The sequence below is a fragment of the Sycon ciliatum genome, chromosome 3 (assembly GCF_964019385.1).
Source record: "Sycon ciliatum chromosome 3, ocSycCili1.1, whole genome shotgun sequence".
In the NCBI taxonomy this organism is placed as follows: domain Eukaryota; kingdom Metazoa; phylum Porifera; class Calcarea; order Leucosolenida; family Sycettidae; genus Sycon; species Sycon ciliatum.
The window spans coordinates 20,670,582-20,697,917 of record NC_088645.1 but is presented as its reverse complement, the minus strand read 5'-3'; the positions used below and the strand labels follow the sequence as shown (position 1 = coordinate 20,697,917).

Here is a 27,336-nt window from a genome sequence, read left to right as displayed (position 1 = left end):
GTACTCTTTTGGACGCTGAGTCGACTGGCTTTGGTCCGAAAAGGCTGTGATGCAGCGTTTCTCCTTTATTCCCAATCGAACATGGTTGAACAAGTGGTCACGTGCTCCTGCGTACACCAGTCACCTGGTCACGGTGCCTGCAGGGTGCAACTACAGTCGACCTACCCTTATAACGATAACCTCTATAACGATATTACCCTTATAACGATATTTTTCTGCCAAACCAAATTACTCCATTGACTTGTGTATACAATGCCTTACCTCTATAACAATATTGCTATAACGATATTACCCCTATAACGATATAAAATGGGCTGACCAATCGACATTTTCCATTTTATAACAATATCTAGCAGGGAATATGTAGAGCCCACTGTCCAGGTAGGGCAATCTTCACTTGATAAGTCGCTGGGACAGGACGAAATGCAATGGGGGCACCAGTGGGCACCTTGCTGTGTACATAATGTGCATGTACGTCAGTTTTTTATTCTATGAAGAGTGTAAAAAATGAACGAAATCCATGCATTATGACGTATGTGTATGAAATGAACCAGTTACCCCTATAACAATATTACCCTTGTAACAATATTTCTTGGTGTGACGCAAATATCGTTATAAGGGTAGGTCGACTGTACTTACTTACTAGCCTGCTTGACCTTTTTTGGGTGCAGTCCTGTCACTCGAGTTGAACTCGAGTTGAACCTTGGTGTGAAAGTTGTCGCCTGCTGGCGTGGTGACCAGGTGATTTGGGCACCCAGGAGCACGTGACAGCGTCAGAGGCAGACAGAAAGAAAAGAGGAAACGTACAAATTAATGGCAGAGGAGTGTTATCGTGTCAGAGGCGACTGCATGTTGCAGGCTTGGCGGGATACCAGCAGGAGCGCTGCACTGGGGCGAAGCATACAGAGTGCGGCGGGGACAGATGGAGGCGAGCGCAGCTCCATGGCATGGGGTCCGGTGCCGGGCGTGTGCCTGCGTGCGTGCACAGTGAGGGAGCTGGTACGACGGGTGGAGGTGGCCAATTTCCAGCTTGAGGCCAGGACGAAGACGAAGACGACTGGACGATGTGCCGTGGCAGGATAGCGGGGTACCCAGGGTGGCCGGGAGGGTGGCAGGGGCCACAGCAGCTCCGAGGCGGATCCAGTGACGAGTGGTGGTGAGGCTCAAGTTTTACATCAACAGCCGGCGATTGACGGGATCCCGAGAGTTGAGGCGATCAGGACACTGCGGCGGGCCGAGCTCAGGGATGGCATGCTCAAAACTCCGAAGAGCGCAGCGTCTGGGGTCACCAATGTAGGGTTTTACGTCGGGCCCTAGACGACGGCTGCTTTGGCCAACCGGACAACGAAGAAGTTTTATTTCTTGCGCATGCGTTTGTAGAATGACGTAATACTCAGTGAGTCAGGTCGCTACATGTATACACAGTTATGACCAGACTTACCAATGACTATTACTATTAGTCCATCGGCCAAATCTCAGAAAGGGCCTCTTTCGACGAAGGTGATGCACTGAAGCTCCAACTAAACGCCCTTTGGCACACTAGCTCATGAGACCCCATAGAATACGAATCCGATTGTTGGACGTTGCCAATCCAGTCCAGGATAGTCGAACTGGGTCGAATACCTTCTTCCGATTTTTGTAATTTCGCCCACCATTACATCTTTCTCATCGACTTTTTTTCGCTTGGCGAATGTTCTTGAGCCGCTGAGCAGAATCTACGCACGCTCGAACACTTGAAATGCCTGCATGTTGACGGTTCGCAAGATTCTAGCGAGCTTGGTGGAAATCTATTATTTATTTTGACATTTTTGGGGGAATCTGAATTAGAACGGTAGAAGCTCATTCGGAGAAGACGGCGTGTCGCCGCTGTCGGATTGTCGCTACTGTGTTTCAGACGTATTTGCTTGAACGTGCTATTGAGGATGGACAGAAGATGAAGTGACGGCTTTCTTGAACACGGACGTTGTGTCTACATTGTAGCTGAAACATCTTATATCTCATCTGGCGTCTAGAACGCAATTATTATGAGTTGTGAGTGCCAGCTGAGCTGAACACAAGCTGGACACCATTCGTCAGCTGGGAATTTGCATCGAAGCTCTTGATAGCCACGATAAGCATAATTATACAGAGGTAACCTTGTTTGACTCAATACGCATGCAGGTGTCCGTGATACCACTTGTGGCACTACAATGTAAATGGTGCAAAATTGATGCAACAGCGAATATGTACTTCGTACAATCACGAACAATTGTAAGGCAAGTGTTCATGCCTGTCATAGAAGAATTTCAGCCTGGAAGTCTTGTTGTCATGGTCATAAATAATACAGGACTTGAGTTGGCTCTGGACATAAACACACTTGTGGTGAATACGGTCATTATTGCGAGAAAAATATTTGCCACTGTATGTTAACACCTGATGCCGCACTACACGCAATATTTCATGTACATGTATGTGAGACTCAATTGCATCCACAAGGCCGTAGATGCATGTAAGCACACAATGCTGTACAGTATAAGTAGTACTGAGTCGACATGTGGTGCCTTCCTGCTGCACATGCACATGCGGCAAGTTGGCAACGACAAATGACCTATCTGCACCGCACAGCGTGCGCTTAGAAAGGAATATTGCACACATAGTGCTATTTGTGTAAGCCGGTATACATGTACTAGTATCCTTATACATGTACCTGGTCACTCGATAGGCGATGCCGACTGTACTAATCTTATCCATATTACCCGACAGGCTATAGCACACTGCGTCAGATCACTATGCAACAAAACAAGAGCTTTGGAGCGAATATACACTGAAGCAAAGTAGGTTTCAACGGTACAGCACTAGTCACGACGAGGGGAGTTACGAGGATGGTTAGGCCGTGACACATAGGTGATGATTGTTAATGATTCATGCACGGTGGAAAATTACCACCAATGGCGATGATATTGCTTTCACAACAATGACATCAGTAGGAGCAGTGACACAACCTTACTGCTCCAAGTAGGATTTACAAGCGAGTGAAGGGAGAGCAGACTGGTCTAATAGCAGACCGGGTCTAAGCAAGGAAGTAATCGGCATCAGAGGTGAGCTTGCACACCAGAAAACAGATGATGATCACCAAACACAGAGAATTTGGCTATGTGTATGTTTGTGTCACTGTGTGTGCATGTGTGTTTGTGTGTATGCGCGCACATCTGTGTGTGACAGAGAGGCAGACAGACAGATAGCATATGGTGGGAGGGATCAAGGTCTGACCTCAGAGTTAAATGCTGACGGTGTGGAATAGCAACAGTGCGAAATCGGGCAGGGTGGTTATTGGCCCACACTGGAGCCGAGTAGGAGCGCCAGTGGTTGAGGGCTAGCACAGGAGTAGCAGCAGCTCCAGCCTAGGAAGATCAGCTTCTGGATGAAAATCTCCCGGACACAGTAGGTACCAAGCTTCACTAGCAGATTGCCGGCAGGGGTGCACGGCGAGCACCCGTACGTCCCTCAAGCCAACAGAGCCGCAGTACTTGGACACGATCCAGGTGCTTACCCGCCAACAATGCTGAGAAGGCACTGGAGCCATACAGGATCTTATGATCGAGCATGACCACAGACTTGAAATACAGGGTCCGGCGTTGAATACTGAGACAGCGACGTCTCCTCCACAGAACACCACTCAGCCCCACCATTGCATTATTTTCGCTTTTTCATGATTTTTACAATTGTGTTAGAGCACACAGCACTCGATGCAACATTTACCAGTGACTAAATAACTCCGCGTCTCCGACCATAACTGCAGCGTTCCCGTGAGCCTGTTTGATTTCCGTCAGCCTGTTGAGATTATCTTCATCTCGTCACATGTGAGCCTGTGTATTTCATCCGTATCGTGGCACAATTACACAGACACGATTTCCAACTCAGGCCGGTTCCGTTGCTCGAAGGGTTGGCGGTAAGAATTGCTACGCCGTCTGTGGCTGCATGGGAACTTGGCGAGTCGTCGTCTTTCTCCATAAATCCTGATCGTCACGCGAACAACAGCCACTATTGCCTAAAAACTTTGACGCAACAGTATCAAGCTCGCCCCAGCAGAAGGACACGAATGACGAGCGCTAAGACGGAGAAAGAGAGACAGGGTTAGCGAGAGCTGACTAGTGCAGGTACGCTGTCATCTCCTGAGGTAGTGGGCGAAGCAGCGAAGTGAAACGAAGGAAGATAGAACTTATTAGAAGGCATACGGAGGCACCAAAACCTATTGCCTGTCACATACTAAGTGCCATTTAGGGTTGACAGCTGTCAGCTGACAGCCTCAAAAATTTGAAAATCTGCTCAAAAAACTCTCGATCAGAACTCTGCGCACTCTCAAATGGATCGCACAGTAAAAAACTCGGCGACGAAGAACGCTTCGTATCGACGCCCTGGACTGAATTCGGCACGTCCAACAAACGGAATAGTGTTCTCTGATATATTCTCTACGTGCTGGGTATGGTCGCGTTTAGTTGGAAGCTCAGTGCATCACCACTTTCGATTTTGAGACTTGGCCGATGGACTATATGTACTTTTTCTCCCTACAGATGGGGTGGACAATGACAGACCAGTGCTACGAAACGGCTGGCCATTCTATTTCTAGCCGCTCGTTGATCTTGTCCTAGACTAGAGCAAACCACATGACAGTACAAAGTGCGAACAGGAAACATACAAAGGGAGGCGCGGTGTCGACACCGAGCCAGGTCAAGGATACGGCTCCCACAGCACGATGTAGCGTACTCGCATTCTGTTCGATAAGTGCACGCCCGTTTCCATGTGATTGTCGCGCGACAGGATGCCGTTATGTGCTTAGCTGAGTCGGTTATTGTTTTCCACCGGCCTGTCGGCTATCGCTTGGGTCAACTTCCTGCGCAGCCGATACCGTCGTCCTTGTCGATGGCTGATCCCCGAGCTTATTATTTTCAGCTGTACGGCAGCGCAATGCTGGGCTCAAATTGCTTATTCGCTCTCCAGAGGACGCTCAGCTGCAGGATCACCACCGGAAACCGGGAAGTTGGATAGACAGCTGAAGAACCAGTACTTCAAGGAACGCCTGGAGGCTTCTGGGACAGACTCTCGAAAGTTGTGGAACATTTTGAATGCCTTCAGTGGTCGGATGACGCCAACACCTCCGCCTCTGGTAGCCGGGGCGGAGCTCGCTGCAGCGTTTGGGAAAGTCGTATCTGATCCTGGGCGCCCATCCAGCCTGCTTTCGGATGTATATTAATTTTATAGACGATTCAATATACAATATAGTATGTTTAATTATGTAACAATCCCGATACCTTCAACCAGTTTCTACCCACCCTAACAGAAGCAGTCATGAACCTACTGCAGTCCGTTGATTCATCCAAGGCCACAGGCCATGACGAATTGCCAGGTGTTGATCTGAAGAAGTCCGCATGAGAATTAGCTCCGTCTCTGTGCATGATATTCAAGGCTTCGCTCTCGACGGGGATATTTCCACAACAGTTCAACTTGCTAATGTGTTTCCTTTGTTCAAGGGTGGTGGCCTTGACCCTGGTCAAGCTGCTTCTTATCGGCCTATCTCTCTCCTGCCTATTGTATCTCGTCTACTGGAGACACTAGTGGAGGCCCAACTCGTGTCATACATAATGAAAATCGATCTCCTTGCTACTTCGTAGTTTGTATACAGGAAGCCACACAGCACCGAGGACGCCCTTGTCCTAGTGGTGTACCGCTGCTTGCGAGCAAAGTATGAGCGGAAAGAAACAGGCGTAGCATTTGTCGACATGTCCAAAGCGTCGACTCTGTCAGGCACATAATTATTGCTGCTGGAAGAGCTCTCCAACATGGGTGTGACAGCAACTGCGAATTCCTGGCTTGCTAGTTACCTCTGCGACCGGAACCAGCGTGTAGTTATTGGCGGAACTATATCAGGCTAAACACCGTGCAGTCGAGGCATGCCACAGGGATCCGTTCTCGGCCCACTGCTCTTCACCCTGCATTTTCGCGACATGTACAGTAGATGACTTGCACAAAGATTGTCTGGGTTCGAGACGGGGCAAGTGGACCTTCTAGCTTCTGACTTCCCCACCTTTTGAGTTCGTGACTTTCGCTTTTTGCCTGACGAACACTGAGCTAGTTTTTTGGCTAGAGAGTAGAGTTGTTTTGATTCGGCTTGTATCGTCATGCCGAAGCGCTGCTGCGCTCCTGAATGCACTAGCAGACGAGAGATGGAACTGAGGCTCCCATTCCGTACGTTCCTTTCCGAGCCGGCCGGTCGGGAGGCAGAAACATGAGGAATATTATTTTAGTATCAATATCATCGGTGTAGGCTGCAACAAGCACGTCGTGGTCCTGAAGTGTGACTACTTTCCCGCAGTGGAAGCGAAGTCAAGCACACCGAGAGTTTGTGGACGTCTGAGAAAGAACTCGATTCCCTTTGATTCGGCTGCACTAGCTCCAGAGCGACCCTCTCCTGAGGACAGACTGCGGAGAGGCCAGGAACCTGCCGAGTCACGAGTGGAAGCCCAAACCACGAAAATGAAGGGTGGAAGGACTGAGTGTGAGAGCCAGACGGCCTTTAGTAGTACTTCAAGTAGTATCTGAGTTGAAGGAGAGAACAAGTGTGCTGGAGAAACGCTGCGAAGTCCTCAGGCCTGATGTGTACTAGCTACTGTTGAAGTCTCACTTGTTCCGATATGAACATTTCATCAGCCCTGACTCTGAGCAGCTGTATCTAGACTTGGACTTAGGCCAGAGGCAAAGCATTGTAAACCTTACTGAAGCCATATGTATCCAACGCGTGGCTCTAGTGAGAAAGCAGTTTGGCGCAGGCTCACAAACTATGATTGAATCAGGGAGTGGTGGAAAGTCACATTATATCTCCATGATTAGCTGGTAATGACGACGATGCGGCTCCGGCTAGGTCTCATGGGAAAGTAACTTGCATACCTGTTTAGTTGCAACGAGGCAACGGTACCCCATGTACTGAAGACATGATTGGACTACATTTTATCTCCTCCTGGGAGAAGGTGGAACAAATAATGCCAGAGTGTGTCTGATACACATCACAGTCTGCTGAGTGTGTTCATTATTGTGGACGTAACAGAACTGCGCTGTGAGGTACCTTCTGCGTTGGACCTACAGTTGAGCCACTACTCTTCTTACAAATTCCATACAACGGTGAAAGGATTTGTTGGAGCATCATTAAACAGTGCATTCACCATCATCATACACTGACTCCGTTGCCTACAGTAGTTCACATTTTGACGGGGTGCGCTGGGACGATACGGAAGGAGCGGCGGGAACGATTGGAGTGCTCATGATGCTGGTTAGCGGAGACGGATGTGATTGTCAGGAACGGGAACGCAACCGCACTACTGTACAGATCAGGAAGCGATGGAAGAGTTGAATCTGTTCAACCTTCCATGCCGTGTACAGATCAGGAAGCAATGGAAGAGTTGAATCTGTTGGAAATGTTTCCTGGGACGGCGCTGACTCTGCCGATCACGGGCGTTCTGGAGTCGACGGGATCTCTCTGCCGACGTTTCCTGTGACCGGCGCTGACTCGCCCGTTCACGCCTATTTTGGAGACAACGGGATCTCTCTTCCAAAGTATGTTTTGCTGACTCATCTTATCACCTATTCGGCAACTAACGTCCATTCTAATTTCATTTCCTCCTCGTCTCCCTATTTCTTTCCTGAAAGTCTCCCTATACATCAGGGAGTCGTACTGTATTGACAGCTACCCTAACGGGTCACGCCGCGCTCCACCCAAGCATGGGTATGATGAGGGACAGTGGCAACAGAAACAAAAACAGCAAGCAGAGAGAGATAGCAAGAGAAACACAGCAATAGTAGTACATAGGGTGTGCGACATATAGAAAAGAGAGATGACAAGAGATACGCACAAAAAAGGAAACAATAATTATTTTTGCAGTTCCGAAACAATCAACCAGGTGATGGAGTGTGGGCACCCGAAGTCCCCCCTGGACTCCACTGGAAGAACATCCCACGTAGGGATATCAGCGATAGGCCAAACCTTGAAAAACAGTCATGACGACACATCGTCTAGAAGTCCACCGCGCTCGAACAGAAATTGCAGGTTCAAACAATTTCCCACGCGTCACCAGGCAGCGTAACTCTTCTCCCTGCATCACCATCCATCTCCAGCAGCCGTTTCCACTCACAGCTCATGCCCCTGCCACCACTGTACTCCTCCGAGCTTCGCAGTTTGAAACCATTCGGGGGTCAGCTACACCCCGCGAACGGAGAGACGAGGACGACAACGGTCGTGACTGAAAAGACACTGCCTTGGCGACCGCTTCGCGGAACCCTCGCCCCAGCAAATTCAGAAACACGCCAGGGGCGACTCTTGTGGACCCAGAGCCACCCCCTTGGCAAGACTAGTAAGAGGAACGACTGAAAACTCAGATAAAACGGAGCTACAACAAGTGCAACCGTCCTCTTCAACCACAGTTGCAACACACAGGGAGTCGTATACATGTACATAATACGACCAGTATTGTGGCCAGCTGTGTTTGATGGTACGGTACGGTACGGGACAGATACGGGAGCCAGCAAATGGCCAGCTGTGTTTGATGGTGCGATACGGTACGGGACAGATACGGGATAGCGCCAGGCGTGACACAAACAAACAAACACACAAATACCAAATTAAAGCTGTGTGGAGCCTGGCTAGCACCAGCTTTAATTTGGTATTTGTGTGTGTGTTTGTGTCACGCCTGGCGCTATCCCGCATCTGTCCCGTACCGTACCGTACCATCAAACACAGCTGGCCGCAATATTCAAATAGGGCTTTCAAACACAAGATCACAACGTGAAGCAACTTGGAAGAATGGGTATGAATGCGAAGTGTATGGGGGAATGCATGTAGGGCGATAGTGTGGGATCGAATCCCAGGATATGCCTAAAAAAAATAGGAGAATTAAAAAATTTATACAATCCCTATGTTTTTTTGCCGTCATCAAGGCGGTAGACAGTGTCGTATTACCCTCGATCGTACCTGTCCCGTACCTATCCCGTACCGTACCGTAGCATCAATTACGGCTGGCCACAATGCATATTCAAATAGAGCTTTCAAATGCAAGATCATAACGTGAAACAACTCGGAAGAATTAGTATGTATGCGAAATGCATGGGGGGATGCATGCAGGGCGCGCGATAGTGCGGGTTCGAATCCCAGGTTATGTCTTAAAAAAATTTTTTTTAAGGTCATCAAGGCAAAAAAGCATAGCGTAGGGCCCTGAGCTTCCAAGCTCTCTCGTTAGGATGACCCAAAGGCCGACCGCCTATCGTGGGGTCCGTCGCATTGAAGGATGATGGTACAACAGATTGATAAATATGGTGGTAAAGACACACCTGGCAATATGGCGGTAAACACACGCCTGCCCACACACGCTCTCTAGGCTGCAAAGTTCTGGCACAGAGCTCTCCTTCTCACCACCACCACCATCAGTTCGCGCCTGGCGCCTGGTCGATGCATGGCTGGCGGTATCCGGCATAGCAGGCTGGTACATCAAGTAGCGCATGGCACATAGATGATGACACAGCAACGACATAGCTCGATTGCGACGTACGTTTCGTCCCCGCTGGACTCATCAGGCAATCTTCTTCTTGGATGTCTTCATACGGAGCTTGACTTGGGAGAATGAAGTTGAAGACACCACTGCAGCTGTACTTATGGTTGATAAATATGGTGGTAAAGACACACCTGGCAATATGGCGGTAAACACACGCCTGCCCACACACGCTCTCTAGGCTGCAAAGTTCTGGCACAGAGCTCTCCTTCTCACCACCACCACCATCAGTTCGCGCCTGGCGCCTGGTCGATGCATGGCTGGCGGTATCCGGCATAGCAGGCTGGTACATCAAGTAGCGCATGGCACATAGATGATGACACAGCAACGACATAGCTCGATTGCGACGTACGTTTCGTCCCCGCTGGACTCATCAGGCAATCTTCTTCTTGGATGTCTTCATACGGAGCTTGACTTGGGAGAATGAAGTTGAAGACACCACTGCAGCTGTACTTATGGTTGATGGTGCCCATTACTGTGCTGACGTGGACCCCCTTTACCACTCTCTTAAGCTATGTCCTCTGGACCACCGTTTCTTACAGTTGTTCATTAAATTTATCTTTCAGTGTAAAGTAGCTCACCCGGTTGCCAGTTTAGATTCTCTATTTTGTAGGCACAGTACACCTGCTTACACCACTCGCGGCTCTTCTGCAAATAATCTTTCGTTATGCCGATATAAGACTGCATGTGTGTATCGCTCATTGTCTAGTAGGATTGCTTTACTTTGGAATGCTCTGCCCTTCGAAATGAAGTCTTGCAATACGTCTTCTGCATTTAACGCCCATCTTGCCTGCCTTCTTAATGACGGGCCACAATGTACCCGGTTAAAACAGCTCCTTTTTGAAAATGTTTTCGATGAGTGATGTGTCGCTTTATTTTGCTCAAATTGGTGCTTTTCTCCAATGTCATGCAGTCGTATTTATTCAGCTTTTATTCCCGTAGCTATGCAGAAGACGTTACTTCAGTAACGTCTGGCGCTAGCCAGGGTCCACACAGCTTTAATTTGGTGTTTGTGTGTTTGTGTGTTTGTGTCACGCCTGGTGCTATCCGTATCTGACGGCAAAAAAGCATAGGATGTTATAATTTTTCAATTCTCCTATTTTTTTCAGGCATAGGCCACCCTTTCTTTTTTCGTTGTTTAACGTCCGCGCCCGCGTACCTTTTTGCCTCCGACCGGAAAAAAAAACAAGAAAGTAGTAGTACAAATAATATGCGAAGTTGTAAATACATGATTGTGTAGTTTCACAGTGTGCCGATCATGACCTTAAAGGGGAAGTATACCCTAAAATCAAATTTTCACCAGTTGTAGTCTTCTGGGTGCTGAGTCGAATGGTCTTGGTCCGAGGAAGCTGCGACGCTCCCTTCCCACTTGAATCCCAATCGAACTCGCGCACTTCCACCGAAACTGGGTGACTGCGCCCTACTAGATGGGGATTTGTATGCAAAATGTCACTAAAAGCGCCATTTCGTTCTTATAAAAGCACGGATGACCGCCATTGGCCCATATGTTGTAGTCTTTTGGACGCTGAGTTGACTGGTTTTGGTCCGAAAAGGCTGCGATGCAGCGTTCCTCCTATATTCCCAATCGAACATGGTTGAACAAGCGGTCACGTGCTCCTGGGTGCCCAAATCACCTGGTCACCGCGCCAGCAGGCGACAACTTTCACACCAAGGTTCAACTCGAGTGACAGGACTGCACCCAAAAAAGGTCAAACAGGCTAGTAAGTTGTACCCTGCAGGCACGGTGACCAGGTGACTGGTGTACGCAGGAGCACGTGACCGCTTGTTCAACCATGTTCGATTGGGAATAAAGGAGGAACGCTGCATCGCAGCCTTTTCGGACCAAAACCAGTCGACTCAGCGTCCAAAAGACTACAACATATGGGCCAATGGCGGTCATCCGTGCTTTTATAAGAACGAAATGGCGCTTTTAGTGACATTTTGCATACAAATCCCCATCTAGTAGGGCGCAGTCACCCAGTTTCGGTGGAAGTGCGCGAGTTCGATTGGGATTCAAGTAGGAAGGGAGCGTCTCAGCTTCCTCGGACCAAGACCATTCGACTCAGCACCCCGAAGACTACAACTGGTGAAAATTTGATTTTAGGGTATACTTCCCCTTTAAACTTATAATCTTGCCTCCCGGGCATGCCTTTGTCTTGTGTTCTTTTTCTTTTTTTGTTGGCTTTTAAATATCGTACGGTGTGTGTCCTAATAAAAATCCAGATGTAATGAATTCATGACATGCTAACTCCATGCTATGTACCTGTTTTGTTGGATTCATCAGGCATGTGCTCCAATGTACAGTTGTGGCAAGTGAAATCCGACACTTGGCATAAGGGACTGCACCGTGCATCCTGCAGCCTCTGCAGCCCTGCATGCATACGTACAGTACATGTGCTGCATACAACTTTATCTGTCTGATGACAGAATTCGTACTCAGCACAGTCAAGGTTCAAAAGGTGCTGGCAAAAAGGAATGGGAATTGGATACCAATACTCCTTATGTGTACCATATTTGTGAACTGTGTGTATCTAAGCTGTGACCTTTCGACCTGTTTGGGATGCATGCGGCTCTATAGTACAAATTAGGTGCAGTGCATTACATCATTGATGTCCATTTGAGGCGCTGTCCCCTATGGCAAGTGTCGGATTTCACTTGCCACAACTGTACCATCAAAGAGTGTTGTTCTATGCCTGCAAGTGCCGTTAGACCCAGAAATATTGTGTATATCACATGCTTTACTGGTCAAAATGTTTGATTGGGGTTTCCAGTTTTTGGAATGGGCTTTTGTTTTTTTTCCGCCCCCCCGCGTACCTTTTCGCGAAAAAAAGGACGTTAAACAATGAATTAACAAAGGGTGGCCATATCCTGGGATTCGAACCCGCACTATCGCCCTACATGCATTCCCCATACACATCGCATTCATACCCATTCTTCCATGTTGCTTCACGTTATTATCTTGCGTTTGAAAGCTCTATTTGAATATTGCGGGCAGCTGTATGTGACAGCTGTGTTTGATGGTACGGTACGGGAGACGGTGTCGTATTACCCTCGATCGTACCTGTCCCGTACCTATCCCCTACCGTACCGTGCCATCAAAGACGGCTGGCCACAATGCATATTCAAATAGGGCTTTCAAATGCAAGATCACAATGTGACACAACTTGGAAGAATTAGTATGTATGCGAAGTGTATCGGGGGATGCATGCAGGGCGCGCGATAGTGCGGGTTCGAATCCCAGGTTATGTCTTAAAAAAAGGATTTTTTTTAAAGAATTTATAACATCCCTATGCTTTTTTTGTCTAGGTCATCAAGGCAAAAAAGCATACCGTAGGGCCCTGAGCTTCCAAGCTCTCTCGTTTCTTGTGTACTTGCATACTGGTATTAGTTTAGTCCCACAATCTGCGATAAAATGATCCGCTGTAGCACCTACTCCACTTTTATGTTTATGTATCTATGTCATTCGGATCTTCCCAAGTTGTACAATGTACTGTGGAGATACATGTACCGAATTCAAATAAATCAATACCATCAATACCAATCCGCTGCAGTAGGGCCACCTACTCACTCATACTATCCACTGCAGCATGATATCGCGTTGTATGCATTTTACAATATGCTATTTTACCGTCGAATACACATAGACGCTACCCAATACGCACCACAGTAGGGAATGACGATCACCTACATGTATAAATAGTCGTGTTTTGGTGGCGATGGTTGCCGGTGTCATTAGTTCTTCGTTCTGTTTACAGGAAAGCAACAAGCATTCAGCTCACTCTCTGTAAATGTTCGACAGTCATTTTAGGTTCGTTTTGTCCAACATTTCGGAATGGCGACCTGCAGCAACAACGCGACAAGCCCTGAGGAACCCAAGATCCAGTTCCGAGGGCTCAAGAACAGGGGCCAGATGTGCTACATCCATGTGGTAAGCAAAGAAGCCAACCATTTGCAATCTATATCCCAGTTGTTGGCGGCTGCATCCGTATCCATGATTTTAAAGGGTATTTGTGCCATGCTCTACGATGGATTCACACTTGCAAGAGGGCTGCTGAGAATTTTAATTAGCACGAAATATTTGATCGGTCCTACGTTTTCGAGTATTCTTCACCAATACTATCCATGTATTCGTATGTCCTCTCTTCTGGTGATTTTGTAGATCTTGCAGTCTTTGAACGTGTGCCTTATCCGCGGCATTGTAATGCTTCAGTCAACAGAGGGCAGCCCGGATAAACCAGTCATCAACGCACTGTAAGTTTTTAATCTCTTTATGAACAAGGGAGAATGAAGTTGCCAACGAGAGCGCTTCCCTGTAGGTCTTCCTACAGCTTACTTAATGCTGTTCACCTAACCGTTCGATCATTGTAGTGTATATTCATGACTATGTGTATTGACATTGTAGCTATAAAAGCGCTAATTGTTTGCCGTTCATTCCTCGATATATCTCCAGCAGGAGAAATAAGAAGTGCATTGTGGACGTTTGTCAGAAAGGGTATTTTGTAGGATTGCGCGATTCAATATTATGCAATTTCTGTCCTCCTTTCTACAGGGCGGAGTTTTTCACATGGTCGAGTGGAGAACCAACAGTAGCCAAAAAGGAGGATCTTGGCACTTGGGAGGGCGTGAGAGTTAAACGAGCAAAGCCCAAGAAGGTCAAAGGCCCTCAAGTGCCGATTGGTACTCCGTTCGAACCATGCCAGTTCTACGAGATCATGCCAATCGTGAACCCATATTTATCAGTATACGTAAGTTAGGTGCTCTTTCATCTTTGTTCAGATTGATTCACGGTCTCTATGGCGAACTCATAGGAATGCTTTCTGTCTGTTCGGCATAAAAACATTTTTGTTAGGTCTTCAGTCAAAATGTTTAACATTTTTAATGGCAATAAAAAGACAGGTGTCCCGTTTGCTTAAAACCTTATAGTATTACTTGCCTTTAAAGGAATTCACGGGTATGAATTCACACAACAATATTGACATTTCCGACACTTCCGATGTCTTTCTGTTCTGTAGGGGGAGCAGGAAGATGCCGAGGAATTCCTCTCTTCCTTGCTCAATAAATTACACGATGAGGCAAAATGGGGTGAATTTGTAGCAACGGCACCATCGCCGATTCAACACCTGGTTTTCGGCGAGCTCAAGAACACTATCACCGACAGGAAGGGCGTCGTGGTCTCCGTCACCGAAGAAAGATTTGTCACGCTTCCGCTAGGTGTCGACGACATCCGCATCCAGACTATTCAGGATGCATTCGACGTCTTAGCAAGTGCCGTGGAACTGGAAGAATATGCTGAAGGAGCGGTTAGGAAGACCACGTTCACGCGGCTTCCCACCCTCCTCATGGTTCACTTGAAACGATTCACGTTCGATTCAACACGCGGTTTAGAGAAAATACACAAGCGCGTGAAGTTCGGATTCAAGTTGACCCTGCAACGATGTGAGTATCATACTTCTATTATTATAGTCTCGTTTTCGTTTTATCAGTTGACTGAAATTGTACTAGGATCACCAAAAGTAACGAGATTTTTCAGTTAGGACTGTGCTCTTAACCATAAACGTTAGTTTCGTGAATTCCAGTTTCACATTTCGGAAGTTTATAATCTTTGTCTCCTATTTGTGTTATCCAGCCATGATTGAGCCATCTCCACTTGTGTCGCCGGAGTACGAGCTTATTTCGGGTAAGTGCATTTCCTTTGACATCCCTAGTATGAGGGGTGAAAACAATAATAATTAATATTAAAAGTGCACAATTGTGGTAAATTCATGTAAAAATCAAAATCTCCTTTATCATGCGTAATATGAGGGATGAAAACCATGATTCAGAAAGTGGTGGCTATCACGCAACAGCATTGTAAATGCAACAATTATGTCAGTCCATTAAACACGCTATCACAATAATTTCATGCATTCACCGCATTAAAGGGCACAATGTATATTTGAATATTTCTCTTCTGCAGTCATCTATCACCACGGCGCCACAGGAGACAGTGGTCATTACTCCAACGACTCCAAAGATCCCACCACTGGAAAATGGATTCGCTTCGACGACGCAGTGGTGAAGGCCCTAGACGCCACTCAGGTCACCAATTATCCGGCGGGGAAGACCCCCTACGTCTTGTTCTATAGTCGAGTCTAGGAGTAATGTGTACACTCCCTTTGTTTAGACTCCACACATCTAGTTATAGGACTGAATAGGATATCTTGGTTTAGAACTGTCTAGACTATATCTAGTTTTAGGACTAAAGTGGTATGACGTCTTGTTTTATCCACGCATGTAGGAGTAATGTGAAGACTCCTTCCGTTTCGTTACTTTTAGAAATTTTGTGACTCACTATCTCGTTCATTCCACTAGTGATGTCTTATCTAAAATAAAAATCATTTTTTTGTCTTTATCCGCTGCTCTGAACAATCTTGTGACGATTGCGCTAGGTGTCGAAGTATCGTCGTACACTGTTACGGCCCTACAAGCACATGGGAGGTATTTTCATCCGTCTTTGTGCAGTTGAATTTTATGAATACGCAGTGTTGCCCGCAAACTGTCTTTGTACATTTATGCATTCAGGTGTATTTTTAGATTGTCTGCCGACAAAGCACACAGGCGCTGATCCGTGGATATGCAGCAAGCATAAATTAATAGTTTTTAAAGTGGCCATACCGGTAGATGATCAGCCAGTGATTAGAAAAGTGGCATTAACCACTGAAATAAATCCACGAAGGCTCGACGAAGAGAGACGAGCGAGTTCACCATCATGATTGTGAGTGGTCGTGACTCGCTTTGTTCATGAATACACATAAACGATGATCGAATCAGTGTGTTTACTTTGCTTGTGGTGGCCCTCGCTTCGATACCACCACCGAGTGCTAAAAGAAGATCAACACTGAGAAGCAATTGGATGAACATGCGACTACTTCAATAAATGGCATGAATCGATGCCTTAAATATGCAGTAACAAAAACGACAATAGTGAACATTACAATAGAGAAAGATTCGAAAATGTTTTGTTCAACACTCATCAGGAAGCATCGTTGAACTAATGAACAATGCATCAGAAATGTACCTTTATAAACACCCAAATATAAGTAACACCTGGTGACACCTAGTTCCAGTGCTGAAGGGTACAAGTGTGATATGTGAGAGTGAAAGTGAGAAAAGCACAACACGTGCTAATAACAAAGTGCTAATCCACTACGATGTTATAATGATAACTGCAATAATAATAATAATAACTTTATTAGGATGACCCAAAGGCTGACTGCCTATCGTGGAGTCCGTCGCATTGAAGGATGATGGTACAGCAGAGTACAGATTAATACAGTACTCAGGGGATAGTAACGGCCAAGCATGGCCACAAGGAAGCGTATAAATACTTCTTTAAGAACTTTAACATGGGTAAGACGTGATTTAAAAATTAATACAAAAAACTCAAAAACAGAAGCTGCAACATCTGGAAGCACTGTTCACACGTTCACGAGGTGTGTCACTAAACAGCAGTGCTAGTTTTCGTAAGTTGTTTAGTGATGATATCTTTTCGACTCCAACTCGGGGAAGGTCTAAGTCTTGCTGCGTTAAATGATTGATTGATCCTGATGGCAACTGTCAGTCTGAGGCAAAGTCCACTGCGGACACTCTGAACAAACAGTTTGTCTCTCCCGGCCTTCCCGACGATCCGAACTGGGTTATCCCGCCCCTGCACCCAGCTCCAGAGCTGCGCGCTCCACTTCTGGAGGTCTTTACAACAACTGGTGTGGTTCGCAAACAACTGAAACGTCTTAAGAGCTGCAAGTCTCCTGGAAAAGACGGTATTCCAAATGAAGTCCTTAAACTGCTGGTGCCTTCCTTGTCGTATCCCCTGTGCTTGCTCTTCAACTTGTCATATCGTGCAGGAGTCTTCCCATCTGCGTGGAAATCTGCTATTGTTGTCCCGATATTTAAGAAAGGACAACGCTCCCAAGCTGTTAATTACAGGCCCATTTCCCTCCTACCAACTATATCCAAGGTCTGTGAACGCATCTTCTATGAATCTCTCTACCACCATGTCACCCCTGCCCTCTCTTCTGCACAATCCGGCTTCTGTCGTGGCGACTCAACTACTTTGCAATTGACACGCTTAATCCAGGATATTTACGGACATCGTAACCTGAAGAAGCATGTGGGTCTTGTCTTTTTTGATCTGTCAAAAGCGTTAGATACAGTCTGGCATCGAGGCCTACTTGCAAAGCTTGAGTACATTTTTTCTAGTACGTGGTACAGCTCTGCAGTGGCTGTCGTCATATTTGTCGTCCCGTCATCAAACTGTCCGTGTCTCTGCTTCTTTGTCCGATCCTTTACCTGAAGTGTCTGGTGTTCCACAGGGGTCCAGACTGGGTCCACTCCTTTTCCTAACTTATGTGAACGATCTGCCCTCTCTAGTTCCAGACGTCAGCCTTTTTGCTGAAGACACTGCACTGTTGTGCTCTGACAGCTCGCCGTCCAACCTCGTTACCTCCATGCAGACCGGCATTAACTTCACGATAGCATGGATGGAAGCTTGGAAGCTGAGGCCCAACATCGCGAAGACCAAAGCAATGTTCATCAGCCCATCGCCGCCTACTCAGCCGTTGCACTTTCCAGGAGCCAATGCTAACGTTAAAATTGTTCATGAGCACAAACACCTTGGTGTTATATTCGACAGCCATATGTCCTGGTCCCCACAGATCCAGTCAGTATGCAAGCGAGCTAGCTCCTCCCTTGGCATGTTGCAACCTCACTGCCGAAAATTGTTCTTTACGTCGTATATTCTACCTATATTTGATTACTGTGACACAGCGTGGTGCGGTCTGTCTGTTTGCTTTTCTTCATTTGGTCCTTTAAAATGAAGCGGCTTTTTATTTCCTTTTTCTTCTTTTGCACCGAGATATTATTTCTTGCTGTTTTTTACCGGATGTGTCACGACTTTGAATTGAATTGAATTTTCCTGAATTGATTTGATTTTTGGCGTTATGGCGAGGACAAGAAGAGGTACACACTGGTCACATGGTGATAATCAAACAAAGTGAGTGAGAAGCGTGACAGAAGTGTTAAGGGGTTGCAAGGGAACGCAAGCAAGAGCGCAACATAAGAGTGAAACGTGTAACGTGTAACGTGGAAATGACACAACCGCACATGCACAAACTCAAACACAAACGCACACACACACACATACACTCTCACACACGCAAACATACACACACACACACACACACACACACACAGAAGTGTCCTTTTCCGTTAAAGACCATCCCTCGTACTCATTGATTTCGGGCCTTCTGTCCCTGATTTCAATCGCCTCCATTATCTTTCGACTTGGGAGTACAAGTTTCACTCTTGTGTTGCGCTCTGGCTTGCGTTCACTCTAACAGCCTTCCAACTTGCAAGGTTCTAAGTTGACATGCATGAATATCCGCCAACGTCCTTACCAGCTGAGACTTTCAGTTTTTGCTTATCCTGGTTGCGCTCACCTTCCCCTCAATATGTTATTTCTATAACTCAGAACCTTCGAAGTTGGAAAGCTGTTGGAGTGCGCATCCAGGATGTGCTAGAGCTGTAAGCCAATCAGTTGTGGATCGTCAGTACCGTCGGTCAGTGTCGTGCAATGTTATCGCATGAGCTGATTGTTGAGTACCTGGTGGTGTTTGTGGACATTATACATTAATAGCGTAACATTATTTTAGTTCCTTGGTTCTTTTCTTCTTCTTCTATAAATTAATCCTTGCCTCTCCATCCCAGTCCATAAGTATAAGATTTGAAAATTAAATTTTTAAGATTTACAAACAATACGCTGCAGTAGGGCCACCTACTCACTCATACAATCCGCTGCAGCTTGATATCGCGTTGTATGCATTTTACAATATGCTATTTTACCGTCGAATACACATAGACGGTACCCAATACGCACCACAGTAGGGAATAGCGATCACCTACATGTATAAATAGTCGGGTTGTGGAGACGCTGGTTGCCGGTGTCATTAGTTCTTCGTTTGTTTACAGGAAAGCGACAATCATTCAGCGCACTCTTTGTAAAACTTTCGACAGTCATTTTAGGTTCGTTTTGTCTAAAATTTCGGAATGGCGACCTGCAGCAACAACGCGACAAGCCCTGAGGAACCCAAGATCCAGTTCCGAGGGCTCAAGAACAGGGGCCAGATGTGCTACATCCATGTGGTAAGCAAAGAAGCCAACCATTTGCAATCTATATCCCAGTTTGCCTCCGTATCCATGATTTAAAGGGTATTTGTGCCATGCCCTATGTTGGATTCACACTTGCAAGAGGGCTGCTGAGAATTTTAATTAGCACGAAATATTTGATCGGTCCTACGTCTTCGAGTATTCTTCACCAATACTATCCATGTACTCGTATGTCCTCTCTTCTGGTGATTTTGTAGATCTTGCAGTCTTTGAACGTGTGCCTTATCCGCGGCATTGTCATGCTTCAGTCAACAGCGGGCAGCCCGGATAAACCAGTCATCAACGCACTGTAAGGCAATTAGTTTTTAATCCCTTTATGAACAAGGGAGAATGAAGTTGCCAACGAGAGCGCTTCCCTGTAGGTCTTCCTACAGCTTACTTAATGCTGTTCACCTAACCGTTCGATCATTGTAGTGTAGATTCATGACTATGTGTATTGACATTGTAGCTATAAAAGCGCTAATTGTTTGCCGTTCATTCCTCGATATGTCTCCAGCAGGAGAAATAAGAAGTGCATTGTGGACGTTTGGCAGAAAGGTTATTTTGTAGGATTCAATATTATGCAATTTCTGTTCTCCTTTCTACAGGGCGGAGTTTTTCACATGGTCGAGTGGAGAACCAACAGTAGCCAAAAAGGAGGATCTTGGCACTTGGGAGGGCGTGAGAGTTAAACGAGCAAAGCCCAAGAAGGTCAAAGGCCCTCAAGTGCCGATTGGTACTCCGTTCGAACCATGCCAGTTCTACGAGATCATGCCAATCGTGAACCCATATTTTTCAGTACACGTAAGTTAAGGTGCTCATTCATCTTTATCCAGATTGATTTACGGTCTCTATGACGAACTCATAGGAATGCTTTCTGTCTGTTCGGCATAAAAACATTTTAGTTAGGTCTTCAGTCAAAATTCAAAATGTCATTTACATTGATAGGCAATAAAAAAGACAGGCGTCCCGTTTGGTTAAAACCTTGCTTTTAAAGGAATTCACGGGTATGATATCACACAATAATAATGACATTTCCGACACTTCCGATGTCTTTCTGTTCTGTAGGGGGAGCAGGAAGATGCCGAGGAATTCCTCTCTTCCTTGCTCAATAAATTACACGATGAGGCAAAATGGGGTGAATTTGTAGCAACGGCACCATCGCCGATTCAACACCTGGTTTTCGGCGAGCTCAAGAACACTATCACCGACAGGAAGGGCGTCGTGGTCTCCGTCACCGAAGAAAGATTTGTCACGCTTCCGCTAGGTGTCGACGACATCCGCATCCAGACTATTCAGGATGCATTCGACGTCTTAGCAAGTGCCGTGGAACTGGAAGAATATGCTGAAGGAGCGGTTAGGAAGACCACGTTCACGCGGCTTCCCACCCTCCTCATGGTTCACTTGAAACGATTCACGTTCGATTCAACACGCGGTTTAGAGAAAATACACAAGCGCGTGAAGTTCGGATTCAAGTTGACCCTGCAACGATGTGAGTATCATAATTTTATTATTATAGGTCTCGTTTTCGTTTTATCAGTAGACTGAAATTGTACCATGATCACCAAAAGTAACGAGATTTAAGTTAGGACTGTGCTCTTAACTATAATCGTTAGTTTCGTGAATTCCAGTTTCACATTTCGGAAGTTTATAATCTTTGTCTCCTATTTGTGTTATCCAGCCATGATTGAGCCATCTCCACTTGTGTCGCCGGAGTACGAGCTTATTTCGGGTAAGTGCATTTCCTTTCACATCCGTAGTATGAGGGGTGAAAACAAAAATATTAGAAGTGCACAACTGTGGTAAAAATAAGTAAAATCAATATATCCTTTGGCATGCATTATATCGAGGGATGAAAACCATTATTCAGAAAGTGGTGGCCATCACGCAACTGCATTGTAAATGCAACAATTATGTCAGTCCATTAAACACGGTATCACAATAATTTCATGCATTCACCGCATTAAAGGGCACAATGTATATTTGAATATTTCTCTTCTGCAGTCATCTATCACCACGGCGCCACAGGAGACAGTGGTCATTACTCAAACGATTCGAAGGATCCCACCACTGGCAAATGGATTCGCTTCGACGACGCAGTGGTGAAGGCCCTAGACGCCACTCAGGTCACCAATTATCCGCCGGGGAAGACCCCCTACGTCTTGTTCTATAGTCGAGTCTAGGAGTAATGTGTACACTCCCTTGAGTATTGTTTATTAGACTCCATGAATCTAGTTTTAGGACTGTTTTTAGGACTTTTAGGACTATATCTAGTTTTAGGACTAACGTGTAATGACGTCTTGTTTTATCCACGCATGTAGGAGTAATGTGAAGACTCCTTCCGTTTCGTTCTATTTACAAGACACACACCTATCTCGTTTAATCCACCAGTGATGTCTAAATAAAATAAAAATCATTTTTGTCTCTATCCGCTACTCTGAACAATCTTGTGACGATTGCGCTTGGTGTCGAAGTATCGTCGTACACCGTGATGGCTGTAACAGCACAAAGCGTCTTTGAGCAGCTGAACCGTATTAATGCGCTGTGTTGCTGGTGAGCATGGGAGGATTATGCCGGCATAATTATTAACCAATATTTCGTGGTTGAAAATTTGGAGCATAATTTTGCATCCTTTCGGAGGTAGGAGCATATCTATGTTTGTTACCACAGTTCTAGTATGTAGGCTACACAATTATGTACACTGAATGCACCTGATCAGCGCTGGTGGTCTGCATGGTAAAGCGTTTGGAGGTCATGCAGATAGTGTTTGAAATGAAAAGCAGAGTAGGTATCTAGAGTAGGTATCTTGGCCATACATTATTGTATGCTCGAACTCGTCATCATAAAAAATGCCTTGATCATGGACGCTACTAGCCAATTTTCAACAAACCGGGAAGGCAATAAACTCGTTGCAGCTACTGCGTCGGCAACTGGGACTGTGGGTCTTGCGGCAGCAGTCTACATGGCGTCCCTGCCTGCGTTTGCTTTGCTACGACATGACCCAATCGTGTGTCGTCCACCACCCTGCTCTCGTCGCCCAGATGGGGAAACCAGGCCTAGTAAGCGACTGCACTGTTTGCACAAGATCTGCAGAGACTGTTTGTCAATGGCAATCGACGACCACAGCAGGATCAAGTGTCACGTTTGTTGGAGCTTTACACCCTTTAGACCAGTTGCTGGTCGATGATGCTAGGTTCGACCGTGTTCATCGAGACCTTACAGTGAAGTTGCCTGCTCCAGTGGATGGAGAAGCCAAGAAGCCTGGGCAGTCCCAGGGAGAGGCTGAATCCCTGTCGCCAGGTATTCAATAACAGTATCAGAGTCGTTATCAATAACCAATTACTGTCAAACATGCAAAGAAGTGCTGTGCGAACTATCCATCAGATCAAACAACCACGAGACGCACAGGGAAGAGAAGACGGGCACGAGCAGTGCAGTTTCTACCTTGCGTAAGAGACTTCAGAAGATGTACACGAAGCTAGATTCAGACCAGAATGGGATGGAAAGCAGTATTCAACGCTGTCGTGACCTTCTGCGGTTGGCATACCTGAGAGAGCTGGGGAGTGAAGTGGCCAGTAGCAGGCGTACTGGCGAGTTTGCAGATCGTTTTTTAGGATTGATCGATTCGAGATCAAGCCTTATTATGCAGTTTCTGTCCTCGTTTCTACAGGGCGGAGTTTTTTTTCATGGTCCCATGGAGAACCAACAGTAGCCAAGATTATGATGAGGATGTATTCAAGACGCCAGTGCACAAGAATTACCAATGCCCGATCTGCCAAACGGTCTTGCGCAACCCCATGCTCGTGGTTGCGTGTGGACATCAATTCTGGCCTGAGTGCATCATGGATGCGCTGAAGTAATTCACACGTCTGAACCAAAACTTTCTGCATGAGGATATGCTCATGATGCATGATTGACTTGTCCTCCTTGAGAAAGTAATCATTTTAGCCGATCGCTGAGCTTGAAGGTCGTTTCACACTGCAAGTTTGCTATAACTAGTATTAGTTGGTCAGTAGTGGCTTGTGGTGGTGCGCTAGTTAGTGAGAGTCAGTCAATTTAATAAACTATCAGAAATATTTCATGTGTCCTCCGCATTAATGGGTGCTACGTTGTGTTTTTGAATGTCACGTTTCTGCAATCATCTATCACAAAGGCGCCACAGGAGACGGTGGTCATTACTCTAAAGGATTCCAAGGATTCCAACACTGGCAAATGGATTCGCTTCGACGATGCAGTGGTAAAGGGACTAGACGGCAGTCATGGCACCAACTATCCACCGGGGAAGACCCACTACGCCTTGTTCTATCGTTGAGTCTAGGAGTAATGTGTAGACTCCCTACATGTAGTTTTAGGAGTAATAGTTATGAAGACTGCCTTGAGTAATGTGAAGTCTTCTTTTATTCACGAGTGGTCAACTAATAAAGAAATCATTTTGTCAATTGGTTATTCTAGAAGAATTTTGGTACGGTTGTCATCGTGATGCGCAAAGCAGGCGTATTCCTCAGTTTTGTGTCGTCTAGTCATACTGATGAGCTGTATGAATGCGCCGTGTTGCGCGCCAGCTGGGTTTGTACATTTATGCATTCATGTGTACAGTCATATTGTCTGCCGATAAAGCACACAGTCACTGATTCTTGGATATACAGCAAACACCAGTAAGTCCTAAAGTGGTCACACATGATCATTCAGTAATTTGTAAAAAGGAACAACCTATTTTTAAAGCTACGGTCTTGATGGCATTTGACTTGTTAATTTGTATATCCTTGAAGTTTTTTTAAAAACTTTTAAGTTGAAGTATAGACAACCTCGAAATTGTAGTTTTGTCGAATGGTACGCAAGAGTTTCGTTACCATCTGGTAGATCGTCAAGTCAATGGTGTCGTTTGTAGTTTACTTTGTCGGTCAAGTCGATGGGGATTCGGACTACGACGCTGATGCTGAATATGAGGAAACTGAAGATGAGTTCGAACTCTTCGAAAACGAGTCAACAGAAGAAAAAGATTATGCTTCTCGCGATAGTGATTGTGACGCCCATGATGAAGACTCGGAATATGATTAAAGACAAGGCATATTAGTCCCAGTCCGTATTATTCTTATTTTATATGCTCAATAAAATGATTTCTGTTATATCTGGAGAAAAATTAAAGCCACGTAAGGTATTTTTAATACATACATCATTTGAGTGGTCGTGACTCGCTATGTAGATGACAAATGGTGATTAGACCGGTGTGTCGACGTTCCTGGTTGTGGCCTCCGGTTCGATACCACCACCGAGTGGTAAACGGAGACGAGTGGTAAACAAAGAAGATCAATTACGAGAAGCAGTTGGATGGACATGCGACTACTTAAATAATCGGAATCAATCGATGCCTGACATGTACAGTAACAAAAAGGAAAGATTACGCAATAGTGAAGATAACGATTGAGAAAGATTCGAAAACGTTTTTGTTCAACACTCATCAGGAAGCATCGTTGAACGAATGAACAATGCATCTGAAATGTACCTTTATGATACACCCAAATAGAAGTAACACCTGGTGACATCTAGTGACAGTGCTGAAGTTTACAAGTGTGACTTGTGAGAATGAAGCTGTGAGAAATACACATCAAGTGCTGATAACAAAGTGCTATTCCACTACGACATGATACCCATAGCTGCAACACAGTACTCAGAGAGCAATAATGGCCAAGCATGACCACAACAAACATATGAAACGTGTGTGTGTGTGTGTGTGTGTGTGTATGTATGTGTGTGTGTGTGTTCGTAGGACTGATCTGTACATGAACGCGCGCAAAAAAAACACACACACCACTTCACATACATGTAATTCCCACCCAGCGAACATGGCCATGTGCAAAGTTGACAAAAATATTGGTTCCATTATCATAAAAAGACAACATAGCAAAGTGTATTCTCTCCATCGAACCCAATTTCACATGCTATCGCTAGTACAGCAGCGCTAGCTGTGAAGACGTGGATCTCGATACGCATATGCTGAGCATACACGCATCTAAGGCTGCGTTTACACGACAACGATTGAAAACGATTTGCGTTTACACGACAACGAAGTAAGACCTAAACGGAACGAAATCGTTGCGTTTACTACTATCGTTTACACGACAACGCCCGAAAACGATACCTTAACGGAACGAAATGGAAACGCACTTCAAAGTGTTTTCAAAACGTTTTCGTGCTCGTGTAAACGATGAAAACAGTGAAAACGATTGGAAACGGAGCGCGGTCATGGAAACCATTCAGCGTGGGACTATATTTCGCGGGAAATACCTGACCTTTGCGGCCACCAGCACGTACCAACTCCAACTAACGTGTTACTTCCCGCCCTTGCGCCAAGCCAGCACGTGCTAACTCCAGCCTGATCGCCCGTTTCCCGCTTTCGTGGAAACGGTTCCAAACGATTTGCTGCACTCGTGTAAACGGTTTGAAAACGATTCGAGGCGAGCCCGTTTTCGTTCCGTTTCGTTCCGTTTCCTTTCGTTTCGTCTCCGTGTAAACGCAGCCTAAAAGTTCTATCTTTGACGCCTTGTTTCAAGGCGATCTTTTCGTTGATTACTCTAAGCCTCTACGTGCAAACTCTTTCTCCTCCCCCATCATCTGAAGAGAACGCAGGAAAGTCTACTCGTGGAAGCCATTTCCGAGTGTTGTTACTGAATCTGGAGTTTGTATCTCTACTGAGTATTTTCTTTCTTTTTTGTCTCCGAGGAAACTTGTCTTGAGAAATGTGAATGACTAGCAAGCAAGCGCTGACTGTTGGGGATGATGAGGAAGCTGACAACTTAATGTAGTGGGCCTTCTCAGTCTTAATTCCGTACTGCCGCCGCCCAAGTAACCTGACTTTGGACAGGAATTACTTTGACGTTTTTTTTTTTTCTTCCCTCTACAAAATCCACATAACTCCAGACACTGGGGTGAATAATGGAGTGAAATACAATCCAAAAGGGCAACCTGCAATCTCCGTAGCGCTAACCGACAGCCTTCCAACTTGGAAGGTTCAATTGAAGCTAGGTGTCAGGACGTCGAATGTTTCAGTACTCTGTCAGTTTTGTGCCTAGTTATTGCACTTTCTGACTAAAGTATCATGTTACAGTGATGGAGAATTACTCTCAACTCGTATCCATATGTCATTTTCGCTTCTACATTTATTTATGGCTCAACATCCGAGTTTCAAATAATAATAATAATAATAAGCGAAAATCCAAAACACTTTCCACTATGCCGCTGCATGGGAGATATTGGAGCCGATTGGAGGAGAATCACCTAGATAAGGAGCTTACCTTCATGTGGTTGAAATCAAGGACACTGAAACCTTCAACTGAAGGCATGATTATGGCAGCACAAGACCAATCCCTCAAAACGAAAAATTACCAATACGCCATAATGAAGTCAATTGCTTGAACTGATGCAAATTGCAGGCTTTGCAAGGGCAGCTTAGAAACAATTGACCACATTGTCAGTGCCTGCCCAGTTCTTGCTCGGACCAGTTACATCGAACGTCATAACCGGATAGTAAAGTACAGTGAAACCTCGTTAAGAAGAACACTGATAAGACAAACTTTCGCTTTAGAAG

The 27,336-nt window shown here is 45.8% G+C and overlaps 2 protein-coding genes across 2 annotated transcripts; both read left to right on the top strand.

Moving 5' to 3' along the window:
- The first annotated feature begins 13,297 nt into the window (after window positions 1–13,297).
- LOC135812573 (ubiquitin carboxyl-terminal hydrolase 10-A-like) lies at window positions 13,298–15,960 on the top strand. The gene is made up of 6 exons (XM_065325900.1): window positions 13,298–13,497; window positions 13,729–13,820; window positions 14,119–14,314; window positions 14,582–15,005; window positions 15,196–15,246; window positions 15,526–15,960. Exons 1-6 carry the CDS (start codon window positions 13,402–13,404, stop codon window positions 15,702–15,704), a joined length of 1,038 nt encoding a protein of 345 aa, XP_065181972.1. The 5' UTR covers window positions 13,298–13,401; the 3' UTR covers window positions 15,705–15,960.
- Window positions 15,961–19,548: 3,588 nt separating this feature from the next.
- Window positions 19,549–22,179, top strand: LOC135812572 (ubiquitin carboxyl-terminal hydrolase 10-A-like). The gene is made up of 6 exons (XM_065325898.1): window positions 19,549–19,748; window positions 19,970–20,061; window positions 20,360–20,555; window positions 20,820–21,243; window positions 21,433–21,483; window positions 21,756–22,179. Exons 1-6 carry the CDS (start codon window positions 19,653–19,655, stop codon window positions 21,932–21,934), a joined length of 1,038 nt encoding a protein of 345 aa, XP_065181970.1. The 5' UTR covers window positions 19,549–19,652; the 3' UTR covers window positions 21,935–22,179.
- The last annotated feature ends 5,157 nt before the right edge of the window (window positions 22,180–27,336 follow it).

Bases quoted from the DNA above. Each gene is read 5' to 3' on its own strand.
- LOC135812572 (XM_065325898.1), top strand. From the start codon at position 19,653: ATGGCGACCTGCAGCAACAACGCGACAAGCCCTGAGGAACCCAAGATC. The intron at 19,749-19,969 runs GTAAGCAAAGAA...GTGATTTTGTAG, and splicing joins AGATGTGCTACATCCATGTG to ATCTTGCAGTCTTTGAACGT. The intron at 20,556-20,819 runs GTAAGTTAAGGT...TCTGTTCTGTAG, and splicing joins ACCCATATTTTTCAGTACAC to GGGGAGCAGGAAGATGCCGA.
- LOC135812573 (XM_065325900.1), top strand. From the start codon at position 13,402: ATGGCGACCTGCAGCAACAACGCGACAAGCCCTGAGGAACCCAAGATC. The intron at 14,315-14,581 runs GTAAGTTAGGTG...TCTGTTCTGTAG, and splicing joins ACCCATATTTATCAGTATAC to GGGGAGCAGGAAGATGCCGA. The intron at 15,247-15,525 runs GTAAGTGCATTT...TCTCTTCTGCAG, and splicing joins GGAGTACGAGCTTATTTCGG to TCATCTATCACCACGGCGCC.